The sequence below is a fragment of the Penaeus monodon genome, chromosome 16 (genome assembly GCF_015228065.2).
Source record: "Penaeus monodon isolate SGIC_2016 chromosome 16, NSTDA_Pmon_1, whole genome shotgun sequence".
In the NCBI taxonomy this organism is placed as follows: Eukaryota; Metazoa; Arthropoda; class Malacostraca; order Decapoda; family Penaeidae; genus Penaeus; species Penaeus monodon.
In genome coordinates this window covers 41,990,164-42,006,627 of record NC_051401.1, presented here as the reverse complement: position 1 = coordinate 42,006,627, position 16,464 = coordinate 41,990,164, and the positions used below count along the sequence as shown (strand labels likewise).

At 39.0% G+C, this 16,464-nt stretch overlaps 1 protein-coding gene across 1 annotated transcript; it reads right to left on the bottom strand.

Annotated features, from left to right (window-relative positions):
• Window positions 1-209: 209 nt before the first annotated feature.
• On the bottom strand, window positions 210-8,327 carry LOC119582817 (CLIP-associating protein 1-A-like). The gene is made up of 4 exons (XM_037931269.1): window positions 8,214-8,327; window positions 6,455-6,623; window positions 5,228-5,404; window positions 210-378 (listed from the first exon to the last, which is right to left on the bottom strand). The coding sequence occupies exons 1-4, from the start codon at window positions 8,293-8,295 to the stop codon at window positions 225-227; spliced, it is 582 nt and encodes a 193-aa protein (XP_037787197.1). The 5' UTR covers window positions 8,296-8,327; the 3' UTR covers window positions 210-224.
• Window positions 8,328-16,464: the final 8,137 nt, after the last annotated feature.

Sequence of the window (16,464 nt, the reverse complement as noted above, 5' to 3'; positions counted from 1 at the left end):
AGAAAGAAAAAGAAAACAAACAAAAAGAAACAAGGAAAAAAATGCGGACTGCTAATCTTATCAATATGAACTTCCTTAACATTCTTTAAATTCCAGGGCCACTAAAAATGGCAAATCAATACCAAGTCTCCCTAATGCCAGTGCCAACTTATGGCACTCCTATTACACTTCAAAATTACAATTTTCAGTCTCAATTGTGATCTTACACAGACTATAGAAGACTTTTATGATGCCAAGTAAAAAAAAAAGCTGAAAATAAAAACAGAAATACAGGTGAAAAGGTATTTACCTTCATTTGGTGTAGCAGTCGTTGTTGCAGATGGCATCATTAATCCTGTATCCCGAACTTCATCGAAGCGTGTCATTAAAGCTGGTAATCTGGAGGGAAAAAATTTTGACGCCATTACAATCTTAAATAGTAAATAGAAAATGAGGCGGGAAAAAATAAATCCTATGTGGGAAGCAAATCAACATAAATTAAACAAAAAATGGAAGCTGATCTCTAAATTGGTTGAATAAAAATGAACTACAAAAACAAACCTAACTTCAGTTTCTCAGGAATAAAAAAAATGTGGGAATTTCCTTACCCATTTCTCTACATCTATTTAACTCTTAAACAATGCACAGACTTGTGATCTGACACATATGTGGTGCCACACCTTACTAAGCAATCACTTCTATTAATTCCAATTCAATTTGCACAAAAAAGGATAACATTTTTGGAATTCACATATCATATTCTACATTGTGAGACTTGAACACATATTATTCATTTTCTGGCATCTAGTGGGATTTAGGTGCAATCTGCCTTATTGGATCCTCATCTGAGCAAGCCTAAATAGAGTACAGACATCCTATTTAGGACAATTGAGTTAATTTTCGCATTGACAATCCTTTGAACTCTCACTTTAGAACATATAAAATAAAATTAATATCATCCGAACAATCTCCAATATAATTCTACTGTTACAGATTGAGGATCATGATCATCACATATTTTCCATTCACCAACACAAAATAATGGACTAATTCATGGTTTCATACAGCTGGTATACCACAGTATTACAAAATGCCATTGAATATTTAAAAAGCAATAGAAGGTAAAACGTTGCAGACATAGTCCAGTTATTGAATCACCGACATATTATGCATTATGTATTGATAAACTGATGTTAATATTACTCTCTTCTCATTCCAACAAATATTATAGATTTTTACCTTAAAGTGGGGAAAAAATCTTTAAATAGAAATATTGTATGAACTGATTTAGTAATCACATCAACAATAATAATCATGTACACTGGAAGGTCTGCTACAAAGCCATGTATTATGGATCCATAACATTCTTGATACTGAATGGGTATAACATACATCAAATATACTCCTAAAACCAATAAACAGTCCTGTACCACAGCTATAGAGGTACACAATATCTTTCTAGTATACTCTCCTCTATTGCTCATTACACAAAGAAAACTAGCACAAACATTTTTCAGTGGCTCGTAAAGTAAAAACTGTAAAAAAAAATGTTATGAGTTTGCCAATAGCTAAACAATTTATCATTATTAAGCAAGTCGGTTTTCTTTCATCCCATTTCATTCCTTACAATCTAGATGACATGACCATCATGTAATGACAAAATTTGGCTTGCCCTGTGTGACATGAATATGTTATCATGAGAAAATCTGGCTGTGGGCCAGGTGTCACAAGATTGCCATGAACATTTCAGCTGAAGGCCAGGGTGACAAGTGCACAAAGCTCTTGGAGGGTGATTAAACTCATTTGGCATTTAGGAAAGAGCTTTTGCAGTATTCTTATCAATAAACGAGTGTGGGATGTAGTGTCCATGAGCCACGACTGGAAGAGTGACGGATACAGGGAGGATGCTATGCTCTCCATCCTCTCCCTGCCCACCATGAACGGCAGTGCAGGTTGTATTACAGAAAATTATGAAAAAATGAATAAAACTAAAATGACACAAATAACATAATGTTACCTATTGACATTATTATTGTGCTGAATTATAGAATACCTAGAGAGATGATAGGAGTCTGCAAGGAAAACAGTCAAATACCATCTGGATAAATCAAATGTCAAGTATAGACACTGGAAAATGTCAAATAAGCTAAATGCATATGCAGAAAAAGAGAAAATAACATTACAAAGGAGTGGACATGGAGTCTTGTTACTGCACATAAGTGTTCGTATGTGCCTGACATAGAAGCCACACACTCATCAGATTGGCTACTCACGTTAGCCTAATGCCAACGTTTTGGGGCACATGATGGCAGTGAAGCATCTGGATCCAATGGGTTAATGAATTGTTTCAAATTTTAAATCATAATAAAAAATAAACACAAAGAGGATGCTATAGATCATCCTTCAACAGAAATTGTTAAGCAAAATTATACAACTAAGAACAGAAAATTTTTCTACTAGTAAAGAGCCAACTCGCACCACCAGGAATTGCATATACACACATGGCATGACCACAGTGAGTTTAATCCATTAACTGTATTTACACATAGATGGCACCACAAGTGCTTAGTCACCAATCAGTCAGTCACTAGTCCGACCTATCTCACCTGTTTACCCGTTTTCTTGAATTTCATATATATTTTATATAATCCTATCTTGCTATTACTGTTCATGTATAATAATTATAATGTGAATATCATATATTCCCAGAAGGAATTGGGTTAATAAAAACAAAGAAATTAGGGTTAAGCCAACTTTGGAAGTCTGTACCTTGAGAACTAGTGCCATCAGAACCATAAACCTTAATGCAATTTATCAGCTCCCTATATTATCACTGCAAGTACAAGTGCCATCATAACTTTGGGCCCACCCTTGACACTGGGACTGGGTTAATATAGTATATATCAAATCATGAAAACTTAAATCTACTTATATGCCTGTCTTTAACTCATTGGATTGTGGTTGCTTCACGGCAGTCGTATGCTCCAAAATATGGGCATTAGGCTTACATGAGCAGCTAATCTGATCTGATCTTTTTTTTTTAAGCATTTTTAAACTTTTTTGCCACTTTTCAATGTCCATATTTGAGATCTGATTTGCTTTATCCAGGGGGTAGTAGACTGTTTTCCTTGCACAGACTCCATATCATTTCTCTAGATAGTCCAAAAGTTTCTCTTGACGCAATGGTCACATCGTCCAGATTGTAGGGGTTAATGTGTAATTCTTTATAGTTTGGAAATTCATATTAATATCTTATATTTCTGACATTTCCACAATATACATACATTTTCAATAACATTTCTGTTCAATAATTGTAAAGAAACAAAAAATATATACATAAATAATAATAATAAAATAAATAAATAAATAAAAAAAGAAAAGAAAAGAAACTCAAACTAACTTCACATTATCAAACTTGGAATATTACAATTATGCTGTATAAATTGAGTAATAAGAGTAAAGGACATATTCTTATGATCAAATTACACTTTAATTTGGTAAAAATGAAAACATTCAGCCTGACACTAAGTAAATATAAAAGATTTGCTAGTACTGCAAATTCATTTGTAAAAAAAACTACATATTTCTCAAAAACTATTCTGCAACCTGTTTTCCAGATCAATAATAGATCATTTTATAAAATGAATACTCTACAAAATCTATTTCATAATAAACATTCAATAAATTCATAAACTAGATATCCATTCACACAACTAACACTTTTAGCATGGTATTACTGGAATGATTGCCAAATGGTTATCTATCTTTTCTTTCTAATCTAATTCTTTATTCCAGTTTCCTATCTAGATGACACACCTTGTCCAATTCTATACTAAGGGTATTACACAATTTCTTTCAATTATTATACAAATAGCATTCAGTTCTGGAATTAATTCTATATTACTTTACATATTCTAACTCGATCTGTGGTATCTGATCTCTTAGAACTTTAATTCAAGAACTAATTCAACAATAATCAAATTGATTTTTCAAAGACATAACTCCATTGTTTTCTGTCTTCTTCACAGTTTCCATTTTCTTCTCCTCATTTTTCCTCCTACTTTTTCTCCTCCATCATTTCTAAATCACCACACAGCAACTTCCTTAAACAAAGATTTATGAACTATAAAGGCACCTCTCTCTCAAATGTTACACCACTCTCAACAATTTATTAAATTTCCAGGCGTTCCTTTTCCACTTGCAATCTGTAAGAGAACTCTTCACTCTCCCAAACATTCTGATTACTTCAGGTATTAACTTTCCCTGCTCCCTTTTTAAGTGAAATCCTTTCATCTCTTTTATCATATATAACTCAGGTCTACATATTCAACAGAAGGCTTCTGAAAACATTAATTTAGGTTTCTTTTCATTACAGTTTATATCATGATTATCAATAACAAAACAGGTATGGATACCAATATCTAACTTTAAACTAGAGGTCTGTGCTGATATTTTGGTCTTCATGGCAGGTACTTGCTCTCAAAGTATCTTATCACTTATTCACTTTTCATTAATCACATTTTCAAAATAGCTTTTGAAAAACTGTTTCCATTGATCAATGAATATAAAAAAGCTATATATAAAAATGCAACATGGTCATCCTTTTCCACTTATTACTGCATTTTCCAAAATTCAAATTAGAATGTGTGAGGATTCTCACATGTAAATTCATTAATCACAACATTTCTGGGAAATTACTGTCAAAAGGAATGCATTACTTAAATGCAATTTTCTTTTGGTATAAGATCATTAAGCAAAAACACATGTGGAGGATGGAAAACACAAATTCCACTACCTGTGAATATACATGTAAATTCTCAAAAAAAAAAAAAAATCCCCTATTACTGGTCATGTATAAATAGCAAATTTCTGATCGGAAAAAAAGTTCTTTCAAATTCACTGTTATTTTAAAAGGTGAATGCAATAATACTGACAAAAAATATAATAAAAATTACTTTACAAACTATACTCTTTAACATTACCATTCTGTATTCCAAATCAACAAAATAGCATTAATAACTTTTATGCTTATTTAATACTGCCGTATGTAACAAAGATTATCATAACAATGACAAAAATCACAACAAATAAATACAAGGAGAATCACACAAAATAGGTTAATTCCCATAACAACACACCAAACTTAATAATAAAACACTTTCTACAATACATCAAATCTGATCACAAGAAAACACCTTCATAGATCACTCAGGAAACACTCATGAAAAAACATCAAAATACCACTCACTTTCCAGAAGGAATATTGTGTTTCTTTGTCAAATCCATTCTCAATCTTTCACCATAATGTTTGTAGCACTCAACCAAGGTGTTGAAGGCGCAATCTCTCACTGGAGCTGTTGGGTCAGACAGTAGTTTTACTACATGTGGGATGAGCCGTGAGACTGTTACTGCTGAAGCTCCATGACTGAAAATAAAAAAAAGTCATCAGTTAGTGAACAATGGAAAATGGAGTTCATATTTGATATTAATACAAATACAAATACAAATATAATAATAATAAGAAGAATAATAAGAATAATAAGAAAATAAGAATAAGAATAAGAATAAGAACAAGAACAAGAACAATAAGAATAATAATAAGAAGAATAACAATAACAATAAGAATAACAATAAGAATAAGAAGAATGATAATAAGAATATGAATGAGGTAAGCCTATAAGGCATAGTCTTGACCTACTGATTCTATAGACTGACACTTCATCCCCATGTGCTAAGAATGGTTGGGACCTAATCATTAGCTGCACAAGAGAGCCTCAAATTACTCATCATTAGATAAGCACTCAAGCACCTTATCTACTGAACTATTGCACCCACAAAGTTTTTAGCTGACATGAACATAGATATAGAGAGTCCCTATGACTTGCATATACAATAATGAATTGGAAATCACTATGACACACTAATGAATTTTTAAAACTGAAGTTCCACATCATTCTCTAAGGGTTCAAATGTACAGCATTATCAAAAAAAGGAAAATAACAGTACTTGATGAATACAAGTAACAGCTTACAGATAACTAAACTATTCTGCTAGCATATTTATTTAATCATCCAAATACCTGTTCTTGCAAATTTAAAAATTGTAAACAGATCAACAAAATACTATTTTAAAATATTACATTAGCTATGGCAGTTATCAGTTCATACTCTATACATTAAAATGCAAAGCCAATTATCCACTCTTGAAATTGGATGATTAATCACATGATGCTGATATATAATTGATTTAGCTATATAAATTTGAACATCTACGGAACTATATATATTTTTAAATCAAATGTTCCTACATAATATATTTCCTGAAACCCATATTCTTCACTACTCCCTCATGGTCCTCTTAACAATTTTTCCTCATACTTTAAATACATCTTCAACTCATACTGTAGTTACTATAATACAAGACCATTTCCTCCTAAATAAGTCTTTGGTCTCGTGTAAAGCTTAATTGCACTCACTTGGTTAATGTATTCTGAAGGCATGTCATGACCTCTTCTCGGACTTTGCCATTTTTGTGGGAGAAGGCTGGGATAAGCCTTTCAAACATATTATTTGGGGTGACCACATTGTCCATCATACTGGAGAGTAGCGTCTGTGCTTTTTCTCGGACTGCATCTTTACTGTCACCTGGAAGGATTGGGAAAAATTTAGAGATGTGTAACATTGTACATTAAAAGGATAAACGACAAGAGGAAGAAATCAATGAAAGTAAAAACACTACAAAACTGGAAAATGGTAACAGCAACAGATGTGACATAACCACAGCTGCGTGCAAACCTGTCATCTCAGTTCTAATAAACTGCTTTTACAATATGGACTTTTCTCCTACCAACTGTGAATCAAATCACTCTGCTGAGACATCCCAAGCAAAACAATCATTTAATATTCTGCAGAAGTTTGTTGAACCAAAATATAATTTACAGATTACAGCAGTAACAAGTAGAGTTTGCATTTCTAGCCTCTGTGGAAAAAGCTATTTAAGTTAATCTATCACAATTTTTCCATCAGAATAACTAATTGCTTTTATAAATATCAAATGTTATTTATGTTGTTAGATGTAACAGAAATATAATTTATCATTTAGTAAAAGTACACAAATATACACACGAAAATAGCAAAATAAACATTATTAAAAAAGAAAGTGGTTTAACCAACTGACACTGGAGGCATGCATTATACTCTATAGTTTTGTTTTACTAATTTTGTTTACAGAGGGCCTAGATGGCTTCACAGATGCATAGGCCCCAAGGAGTCAGTTAAACATTAAAATCACTTGTACTTTGTCAACAATAATCATATTAATATATATTTTTTAAATTCTTCCAAAACCTCAAGGAATTGACAAATAGGTGAGGTCAGACAGACCTAGTAAATGACTCCTTGGCAACTAGGCTAAGTGCTTCTGAAGCCATTTGCATGTAAACAAAATTACTTAAGCAAATCATATTGCTAGGCAGAGTATGTATACATGTAGTCCCAGCATCACCAGCTTAAAACACCATCATAGCGTACAATAACGGACTATGAAATAAAGTAAGATCTGTAAATATACAGAAAAGTAATTTACCAAATATGAAAAGGGAAATGAACTCCCAAAAATACTTTAAAGAGGACTGATGATTTTTTACAATTAAATTCAAGAATGAAAAGATTTTTTTTCCTACTCAAAATGTGTTTTAAAAAAATCATAGTTAAGCTTGAAACATCTACAGTGCTTGTCTCATATATTTAGAAATGCAGAACGTATTAATCTCAAAACACAATCACATAAATATTGAAAGAATTTCATATTATATACCTACTGTAAAAAAATGGAAAAACACAGGAAAAAGTAATTTTCTTTCAACAAACAATAATATGAACATGAATAAAATAACAATAACAATATTAAAAAATAGACAATAAAAAATAATAATAACATTACCAATAATAACAGCAACAACTACAATAATAATCATTATTATCATTATTATAAGAATAATAATAAAAAATAAAAAATATATACTACTACTTACTACTACTACTACTAATAATAATAATAATAATAACAATAATAATAACAACAACAACAATAACAATAGGAATAACAATAATACCTAACAATAACAGCAATCATGATAACATTGATGATATTAATAATCATTGTAATAATATCAAGAGTAAAAATAACACCACCACCAATAATAGCAATAGCTTTCATTTAATCCGCCAACCTACCTAATCTGTCCGCCACTGACGGGACAACCGAGGAGAGATAAGGCCGAAAGTCCTCCTTCATGCGGTCCACCAGGAAGGTCATCACCTCCAACCCATTCAAGGTCACCTGAAAATCAACACCATTATTAGTACATTGTAAATCACGCCACATCTTAATTACTAAAACAAATTATGCGGGAACATTGGATTTCTGATGACGAAGATCATAATTATCGCAGGAGATAAAAGGAGAGCTAAGATCACCACATTAAGAACAATTACATGAATGAGAAAAATAGGAAAAAGGAAAAACTGAAAAAGGGGTGGTTTTCATCTGCGAGTATTTTTGAGAAGGAACATTAACTTTCATTACCCTGGCCATAAAACTTTCAAGGTCTGAATTTTCCCAGGAGGGTTTAAAAAGCATTCCTTATGTTAAAATCTTTGTGAAGGTCAAGCAGGATTTTCGATCTACCTTTTGAGATATAACTGAACAGTTCCCTTATCAGAGGCATTGATCACTCAATATTATCTAAATATTAATTTTCGTTAAGGCAAAATTGTTTCAACTTTTCTATTAGGCAAGTTTCTCACGAAGCAGAAAAGACAAAGTAAAATAAAATGAATTTATTCAATACAGTGTGCATTATTAAAAAAGACAAACGATCTACTTCAACGTCGACAAACAGACGAAATCTGTTCCCACGGACGGTTCAAAAAAGCAACACACGGTCACGCACGTTAAACCCAACCACGAAAAAAGCAGCGAGCGCAGGTGAGTGCTCAGGACAATCGCCACAAGTCTGTAAACAACGCCATGGCGACACTAATGACCTGACCCCTTGACCCTTCCCGGCATAAGTCGCGGGTCAATTTCCTCGCCGTGTCCAAGCCGGTTTATTACTCGTGCCGTCCCTCCACCGTTCACACCTCCTAATACTTGCTCCTTTTCCCACTTTCCTCCTCCTTCACTTACCCCATATCTATTGCTTCTTCACTCATTTAATTACCTCCCTTTCCCTTCGTCCCTTACCCCTCGTTCTTTACACGTCATCTGTCAACACCAAGCCAATGCAATAACAGCAAGGGGACGGAGGAAACGGAGAGAGTATGTACGTCCTGCTGAGTGTGACGAGAACTTGCGATTCTAACAGCAGAATGAAAGAAAATAGTTAAAGAAAAATAAGAAAGTTGGATTTTCACCCTTGAGTGCACTCTTTACGTAAGCGCGATAATGGGTAATGACTATCGCAACATCAGAGGTTAGCCAATGACAAACGTGAAAAGGGGTCGCGCAGGCTACGAAAATAAATTAGTAAATGGAATCTTTCTCAACCTACTTAATATATCACTTGCAAAATGCGAGGCATGGTTCACTGGAAATCACGGCGTTGCGTTTATGATTATCTAGTAAAGTGGTGAAACTAAATATTCGTTGCCTTTGTATGCATGTGCCTAGTGTGTACTGTATATCTATATCTATATATATCTATCAATCAATCAATCAATCAATCTTTCTATATATACGTATACATATGCGTAGAGGCTATATATACAGTGCGTGCATACAAACATATACAAAGATATACATATGAGAGAAAGCGTGTGTACAGTCATGATATCCACCGACACGATAATGTTGGCACCCATACGGAAGTCCTCTTCCCCGACGCCAAAGTAAAAGAGGGGCGTGACGTAAGCCTAGTCACGCTTGTTTTACATGCCAGCGCAATGGCCTGAACCCTTTCCCCGGCGGTCAGCCCCCGTGGCGTGCATTACCTCAACAATCTCCATTCCCCAACCTTCGATTCCCCTCTCCTCCTCCCACTCTTCAATACTTCACCTTTCCATGACATCCTGGCATATCACGGCATGTCATACGGTCTGGGTCACGCCATAGTTCGTTCCTTCCTTCTTTTCTTTCTTCCTTACTTCCCTCCCTCCTTCCTTCCTTCCTTTATTTCTGCATTCGATCTTTCATTCAACAACATATGGCTAATGTGAGACGATTTTTTTAAATGACCCCCCCCCAAAAAAAAAAATAATAAAAAAAAAAAAATACATATCCTATGAAAAACACAAATGGCAAACTTTGTTTCCTCTTTTTACGCAAGTCAAAAATATAAAATGAAAAGGGATCAGCAAATCCATAATCCCGCGAATCCGCACACATCCACGCCGCATCTGTCTGTGCAACACCAATCCCAAAACAGAATTAGGACGCACTGAAAATTATTCATAAATCGTCCGCGTAAGCGAAAGGGCGGCCATTACGAAGGCAACATATATGCAACTTAAAACACAAAGAAAATAGTGGTGTCTCCTGCGTTGATGGTTTCATGGGTGCCATATAAATTGCCCTTTCGCTTATTACTGCAATTATGTAACGATCCAAACGCGGACTTTCGGCCAGGGAGTACCCGGCACACGGGAGACGGGATCGATGAAATATATGCGGCATTAACCGAAACTTTTGACCTTTCGTAAATGGGGAACATATATATCTATATTTGCTTTATTCATATAGTTTACATACATACACACATTAATAAACACACTAAACACACGTACAATGATTCCTAATATTTCACTCTTATAACCGCTTTCATTTCTTTTCATTTTTCTCCACCTTCATTTTTATCACCTCCTCGAACTTTCTCTTATCCCATCCGTCATCTTCCGTTTTCCTTCTTTATTGCCATCCATTTACAATTTTCGTTTACAACTAAACTCTTCCACCTCTTCGTCTCCATCTCCTTTATCCTCATCATCCTCCACTTCACCCAATTACCAGTTTCAATCCGACCTCCAATTGGAGTGCCAGAGGATAATCTGAACAAGCGTGCCGACCAGGAAGGGAACCCAAGGACCCACTTTCCCTCCCTAGCGTGACATGTCTCTCAGGTGATCATGTGGGCCTAACGCCGAAGTAGTTGGGAGGAACACCAGGTTAATTAGGAAGGCGAGAAAAGGGGAGGCAGGGGACAAGGGAGAGGGGCAAGGGAATAGGGGTATTGGAGCGGAGAAGGGTTAGCGAGAGTGCAAGTGGGTACAGGTGTGGGCGTGAGTGAGGGAGATAGAACGGTGAGGGCGCAAGGAGGAAGAAGGTGGAGAGGGCGTAAAATGAAAAGGTAAGGGAGAAGGGGAGAATGCGACAAGGGCGTAAATAAAGAAAGGCTGGAGAAGGTATTCGAGAGGGGGAGAGGGAGGGTGGTATGGGAGAAGGGGTAGAGGAAGGGAGACAGAGAAAGAGATAAATAGAGATAGAGATAGAGATAGAGATAGAGATAAAGATAGATAGATAGATAGTGGATTGAGTATAAGAGGGGCAGATTGGAGAAGGCGAATGAGGAGAAATACAGAGAAGAGGGTGTATTAGGGGAAGAGGGGGGGAGGAAGGGGGGGGGGACAAGCTCTGTAATGACCCGTGACCTGCGACGTTGCTGTCCCTCGGGAAAGATTGTGCGGTCGGGGGTAGCTGTTCCGGGTTATCTTTGTGGTGTTGCGTGTGTTACGAGGTTGGCACAGGTAAGGAGTGTGTGTTCTCTGAGTATTTGGATATATGTATGTAGCCTATATGAATACATAAAATATCATATAGTTATTTCTATGTAAAACTCTCCATCTACCTAGACCTATTTATCAATATGTAAAATTTATATTTAGAAGCGTGCGTGTGTGCATGCGTGTGTGCGGTATGCGTGTGTGTGTTGTGTTGTGTGGTGTTGTGTGGAAGAGAGAAGAGAGAGAGAGAGAGAGAGAGAGAGAGAGAGAGAGAGAGAGAGAGAGAGAGAGAGAGGAGAGAGAGAGAGAGAGGGGAAGAGAGAGAGAGAGAGAGAGGAGAGAGAGAGAGAGAGAGAGAGAGAGGAGAGAGGAGAGAGAGAGAGAGGAGAGAGAGAGAGAGAGAGAGAGAGAGAGAGAGGAGAGAGAGAGAGAGAGGAGAGAGGAGAGGAGAGAGAGAGAGAGAGAGAGAGAAGAGAGAGAGAGAGAGAGAGAGAGAGAGAGAGAGAGAGAGAGAGAGAGGGAGAGAAGAAGAAGAGGGAGAAAAGAGAAAAGGAAAAAAGGAAAGACACTATAGGGAAAAGAGTAGGAGAAGAAAGACTGGAGCAAATACGACTGTCTCTGATTCGAAAAACAAGAAGCATAAGAGAGACGAGAAAGCAGGCTTTGGGCATCCTAAAGGACCTTCGTCACTATGAGTCACTCCTATTTCTCTGCTTGCCTATCTGTCTGCGGTCTGTCTCGCTCCCTATCTCTTCGCTATGGCGAGCTGGTATGATGTTTTTCTCCCTTTTTTCATAGTACGTGTCTTTTAAAAAAAATTCTCAAGATATTCAGTATCCTGATGTTATCTTTTTGTCTATTTTTTGGGGGGAGAGGGAGGCTTACTAGGCCCTAACCCACTGATGATTTATTCTTTTGCGACGCTCTGAATCATTCATCCTGTCTCTTTTTCTCGCCTCCCCCGCACCGTACGTTGGTCTCGTTCAAATTTCACTCCTCTCTCTTTCTCTCTCCATTTCGCTTTCCCTTTCCCTGCCCTCTCCACCCACTCACTCAATCCCTATCTGTCTGTGTATATCGGTTTGACTATCTCTGTCTGTCTGTCTATTTCTCTCCTATTTACATCTTTATACATCTTTATGGAGGCCCTGCACCTCTCTTCCTCCCTTTTCTCTCTCCCACACGCACGCCGCAGGTACGTAGGTAAACGTTTCGGAATCGATGCGACGGGCCAGCATGAGTCACTCGCGGAGCATGTGCTTGTGCGCGCGTAGGGGGTGGGGTCCGGCGCGGAGTAGCCCGATTAAGGCTCAAGGGCTGTACAGTAAAAGAAAAAAAAGAAAGACAGAAAACTCGTGCACACATTTAATTCGCTATACCTAGAGCTACGTGTGATATATGGGTTACAAATGGAATTACGAGTGGGTCAGATACACAGCAGGATGCAGGATAAGGAGAGAGGTGTGGCTGGGTTAGGATGCTAGATTAGGACATCTCGGGTCAATGACCGATTGCAAGGGAAGCGACGGAAGGCAGCGATAGTCAAGAGAGCCGAAGGGATACATTGCTTTTGTCTAGCACGGTAGACTTCTAGACATTACTAAGGTCCGTGGAGGAGTGCAGCGTAGACACAGATTGGGTGCTAGACACATCTAGGGACGGCGGCGGGGGCAGACGGGGTGATCAATAAGGAGGGAACCACGTCACACCCCCACCGGTGGCGCCTGCCTGGCTGACTCATCTTTGCACACATTCATACGTACACGAACTCTCATACTCATGGAGATGTGCACAGTTACAGTTACATACAGTGTGAACATGCTCGGACGCACATATACATACAGCTATGCAAGCAATCTGACAGACAGACAGAAAAACGCAAATAACCGAGTCAAACCCATTCCGCTCTCCTCCGCATCCCGCCTAATCTGCCAATCCTCCCTAATCAATTCCGACCACTCCGACCGCCTCCCACATCGCCATAGAACAGCTGAACACTACACAACTGCACAGGACGGTAAGCTGGCATCACAGCTGCATAGGAGGAAGAGCGTGACATCACACACCTGGATAAGACGAAAGGCGTGACATCACACCTGCACGAGACAAAGCCCCGGAGCAAAAGAACGTACACGCTTTCGTTACGTGAGCGGCGAGGAACGTAAGCGGCGAGGAACGTGAGCTCTCTGCGTCACGTTGCGAGACATTCGTGTCTTCTCACCTGGAAATTCCTTGAGCGAAAGATAGAAAGAACGAAATAAAAACGCCACACACAAGACCTCAGAATTTTAATATCAACGCTATGTCAATTACAGTTATACCGACAATACAGGTAAATGTACATTTATGTGCGTCGTTATACGAAGTCTAATTCAAATATTCATCTAATCCCTCACTCCCACTCACTCCTTCCCTTCCTCCATCCTTACCTCCTGCCCTCCCTCTCTCACTCTTACTTTTACTCTCGCTCTCTCCCCCTTCCCTTATGTGCCCATACTCACAGCTGAAACTCATTCTCTCCCTCTCTCAACTCCAAAATTCCTCCAGCCCTTCCTCCCCCTCATAATTATTCTTATGAAAAACTGAAAAGAGGTTCAGAAGGGGAAAACAACATCTACGATTCCTTAGGAGATGATTCACACGTGTACGCAGTAAATGTGAGCTAAAATTAGGCCAGCTGTGACAAGCGATGAGTCAACATCCATCATTCATGTAGGCATATCGGTACTTCTACGCTTTCTGTGCCTGTGCTCAAAAGTACCAAGAGATAAAGGGAGGGAATGGAAAAGAGGATGGGAGGAGACTGAGAATGGGAAGAGGGAAGAGAAGAGAGGTGAAGGGAGAGGGTGGGAAAAAGAGGGAAAGGATGAGAGAGAGGAGGGGAAGAGAGAAAAGAGACAGAGAGAAGGAAAGGGTGAAACAGAAGAAGGAGAAGGGAGGAGAGAGGGGGGAAGGGTAAGACAGAGGAAGGGGAAACGAGGAGAGAGAGAGAAAAAAGGGAGAGAATATGATAAAGGAAAAGAGAGAGAGGTGGGGAAGGAGAGGAGAAGGGAATGAAGATGACGAGAGAAGAGAAGAAAAGGGCAAACAAGGACAAGGGGAAAGAAGACAGCAAGAGAATGATAGAGTGAAGGCGAGAAAGAAAGAGTACAAGAAAGACAAGAAGAAACCGGAAGGGGAGAAAGAGAAAAAAGAGGGGAAGAGAGACAATGAAGGGAAAAAGGGAGAGGGAGTAAATAACGAGATGGTGGAATGGAGAAAGGAAGATGAAAATATGAGAAAAAAGAAGCGGGTCTACGCGCGCGCCCGCATCTGTGTGTGTGTGTGTGTGTGTGTGTGTGTGTGTGTGTGTGGTGTGTGTGTGTGGGGTTTTGTGTGTGTGTGTGAGAGAGGAGAAGGAGAGAGAGGGGAGAGGAGAGAGGAGAGAGAGAGAGAGAAAAGAGATAGAGAGGAAGGGGGGAGAGGGGGAGAGGGAGAGAGGGAGAGAGGGAGAGAGGGGGGGAGGGGGGGGGAGAGAGGGAGGGAGGGAGGGGGAGGGAGGGGGGGACGGAGAGAGAGAGAGAGAGAGAAGGGGGGGGAGAGAGAGGGGGAGGGAGGGGGGACGGGGGGAGGGACGGGAGGAGGGGGGGGGAGGGGAGGGGGAGGGGGGAGGGAGAGAGAGGAAAAGAAGAGAGAAGAGAGAGGAGAGAGAGAGAGGAGAGAAGAGAGTGAGAGAGTGAGAGAGTGAGAGAGTGAGAGAGAGAGAGAGAGAGAGAGGCGGGAAGTGGGGGGCAGAAAGAGGGGGGCGGTGCATGGTAGCCGGAGCTTAAAAGAAAGCGGAGACGGCGGTGCAGGATCGCGTTACATAGCCGACCCGCTGCCAGATCCAAGCACAATCTCGGCGCCAGGCAAGCGGAGATGGCAGGGGGGGCGTCTAGGATTCCGCACTCCAAGCACAGGGTCCCCTAACGAAAGGAGTGCCGTCCCCACACAAGCCCGCATCCGTTACTTCAGGCATAGGGCAAGAAACAAGCCAGCAAGCAAGAAAACAAGCCAGCAAGCAAGAAAACAAGCAAGCAGGCACGCAGTCAAACTCTTCCAGTGTCACAGCGCGATCACAGTTACGCCATATGACCTCGGCGCAAACACTGGCCTCACAGAAGGGCGGTCTGCATGCGCCCACGCCGTAAGGTAAATCATGAATTCCAGGAAGGCACACGATCTCATGATCAGGCGAGGAACCACGAAATTCTACTAATTCCTCAAACAAACATGGTCTTCCATGGCCATATTAATCGAAAGACGCTACTCCCGGTAATTCAATCTAATATTCTGGTTAGATCATTTCCTGTGTCTGAAATAAACAAAGAGCGGTACTTGCCGTCTAGTAGCATAGTAGCAGTAAATGAGTTATACCATTATGAGTAGTATTTAGTACATATATTAATAGTAGCAACATAGAGTATAAATGTAAATAACGACAGTAACTGCAACAGAATCCCGTAATTCCATTTTCGATGCAACACAGCGGCGATGGAGCAGGTAGCATAGCAGTAGCAGCAGCATCATTAGTACCGCTATAATAGCAGCGGCATAACGAGCAAAATCAGCATTAGGGCAATCGTTGGCAGCACCCACATTAGCATTTGGCAGCAGCAGGAATATTAATATTAAGCAGTAGTAAAAACAGCAACAGAATTAGCGCTAAGCCAACGGCAGTCGTAGTGTGATGATGGTTTTATGATTATACCGATAACGATGATGACAACGACCACCACCACAACAATAA

Bases quoted from the DNA above. Each gene is read 5' to 3' on its own strand.
- LOC119582817 (XM_037931269.1), bottom strand. From the start codon at position 8,295: ATGACCTTCCTGGTGGACCGCATGAAGGAGGACTTTCGGCCTTATCTC. The intron at 5,405-6,454 runs GTGAGTGCAATT...TTTTATTTTCAG, and splicing joins CTTCAGAATACATTAACCAA to TCATGGAGCTTCAGCAGTAA. The intron at 379-5,227 runs GTGAGTGGTATT...TTTTCCCTCCAG, and splicing joins CACAATATTCCTTCTGGAAA to ATTACCAGCTTTAATGACAC.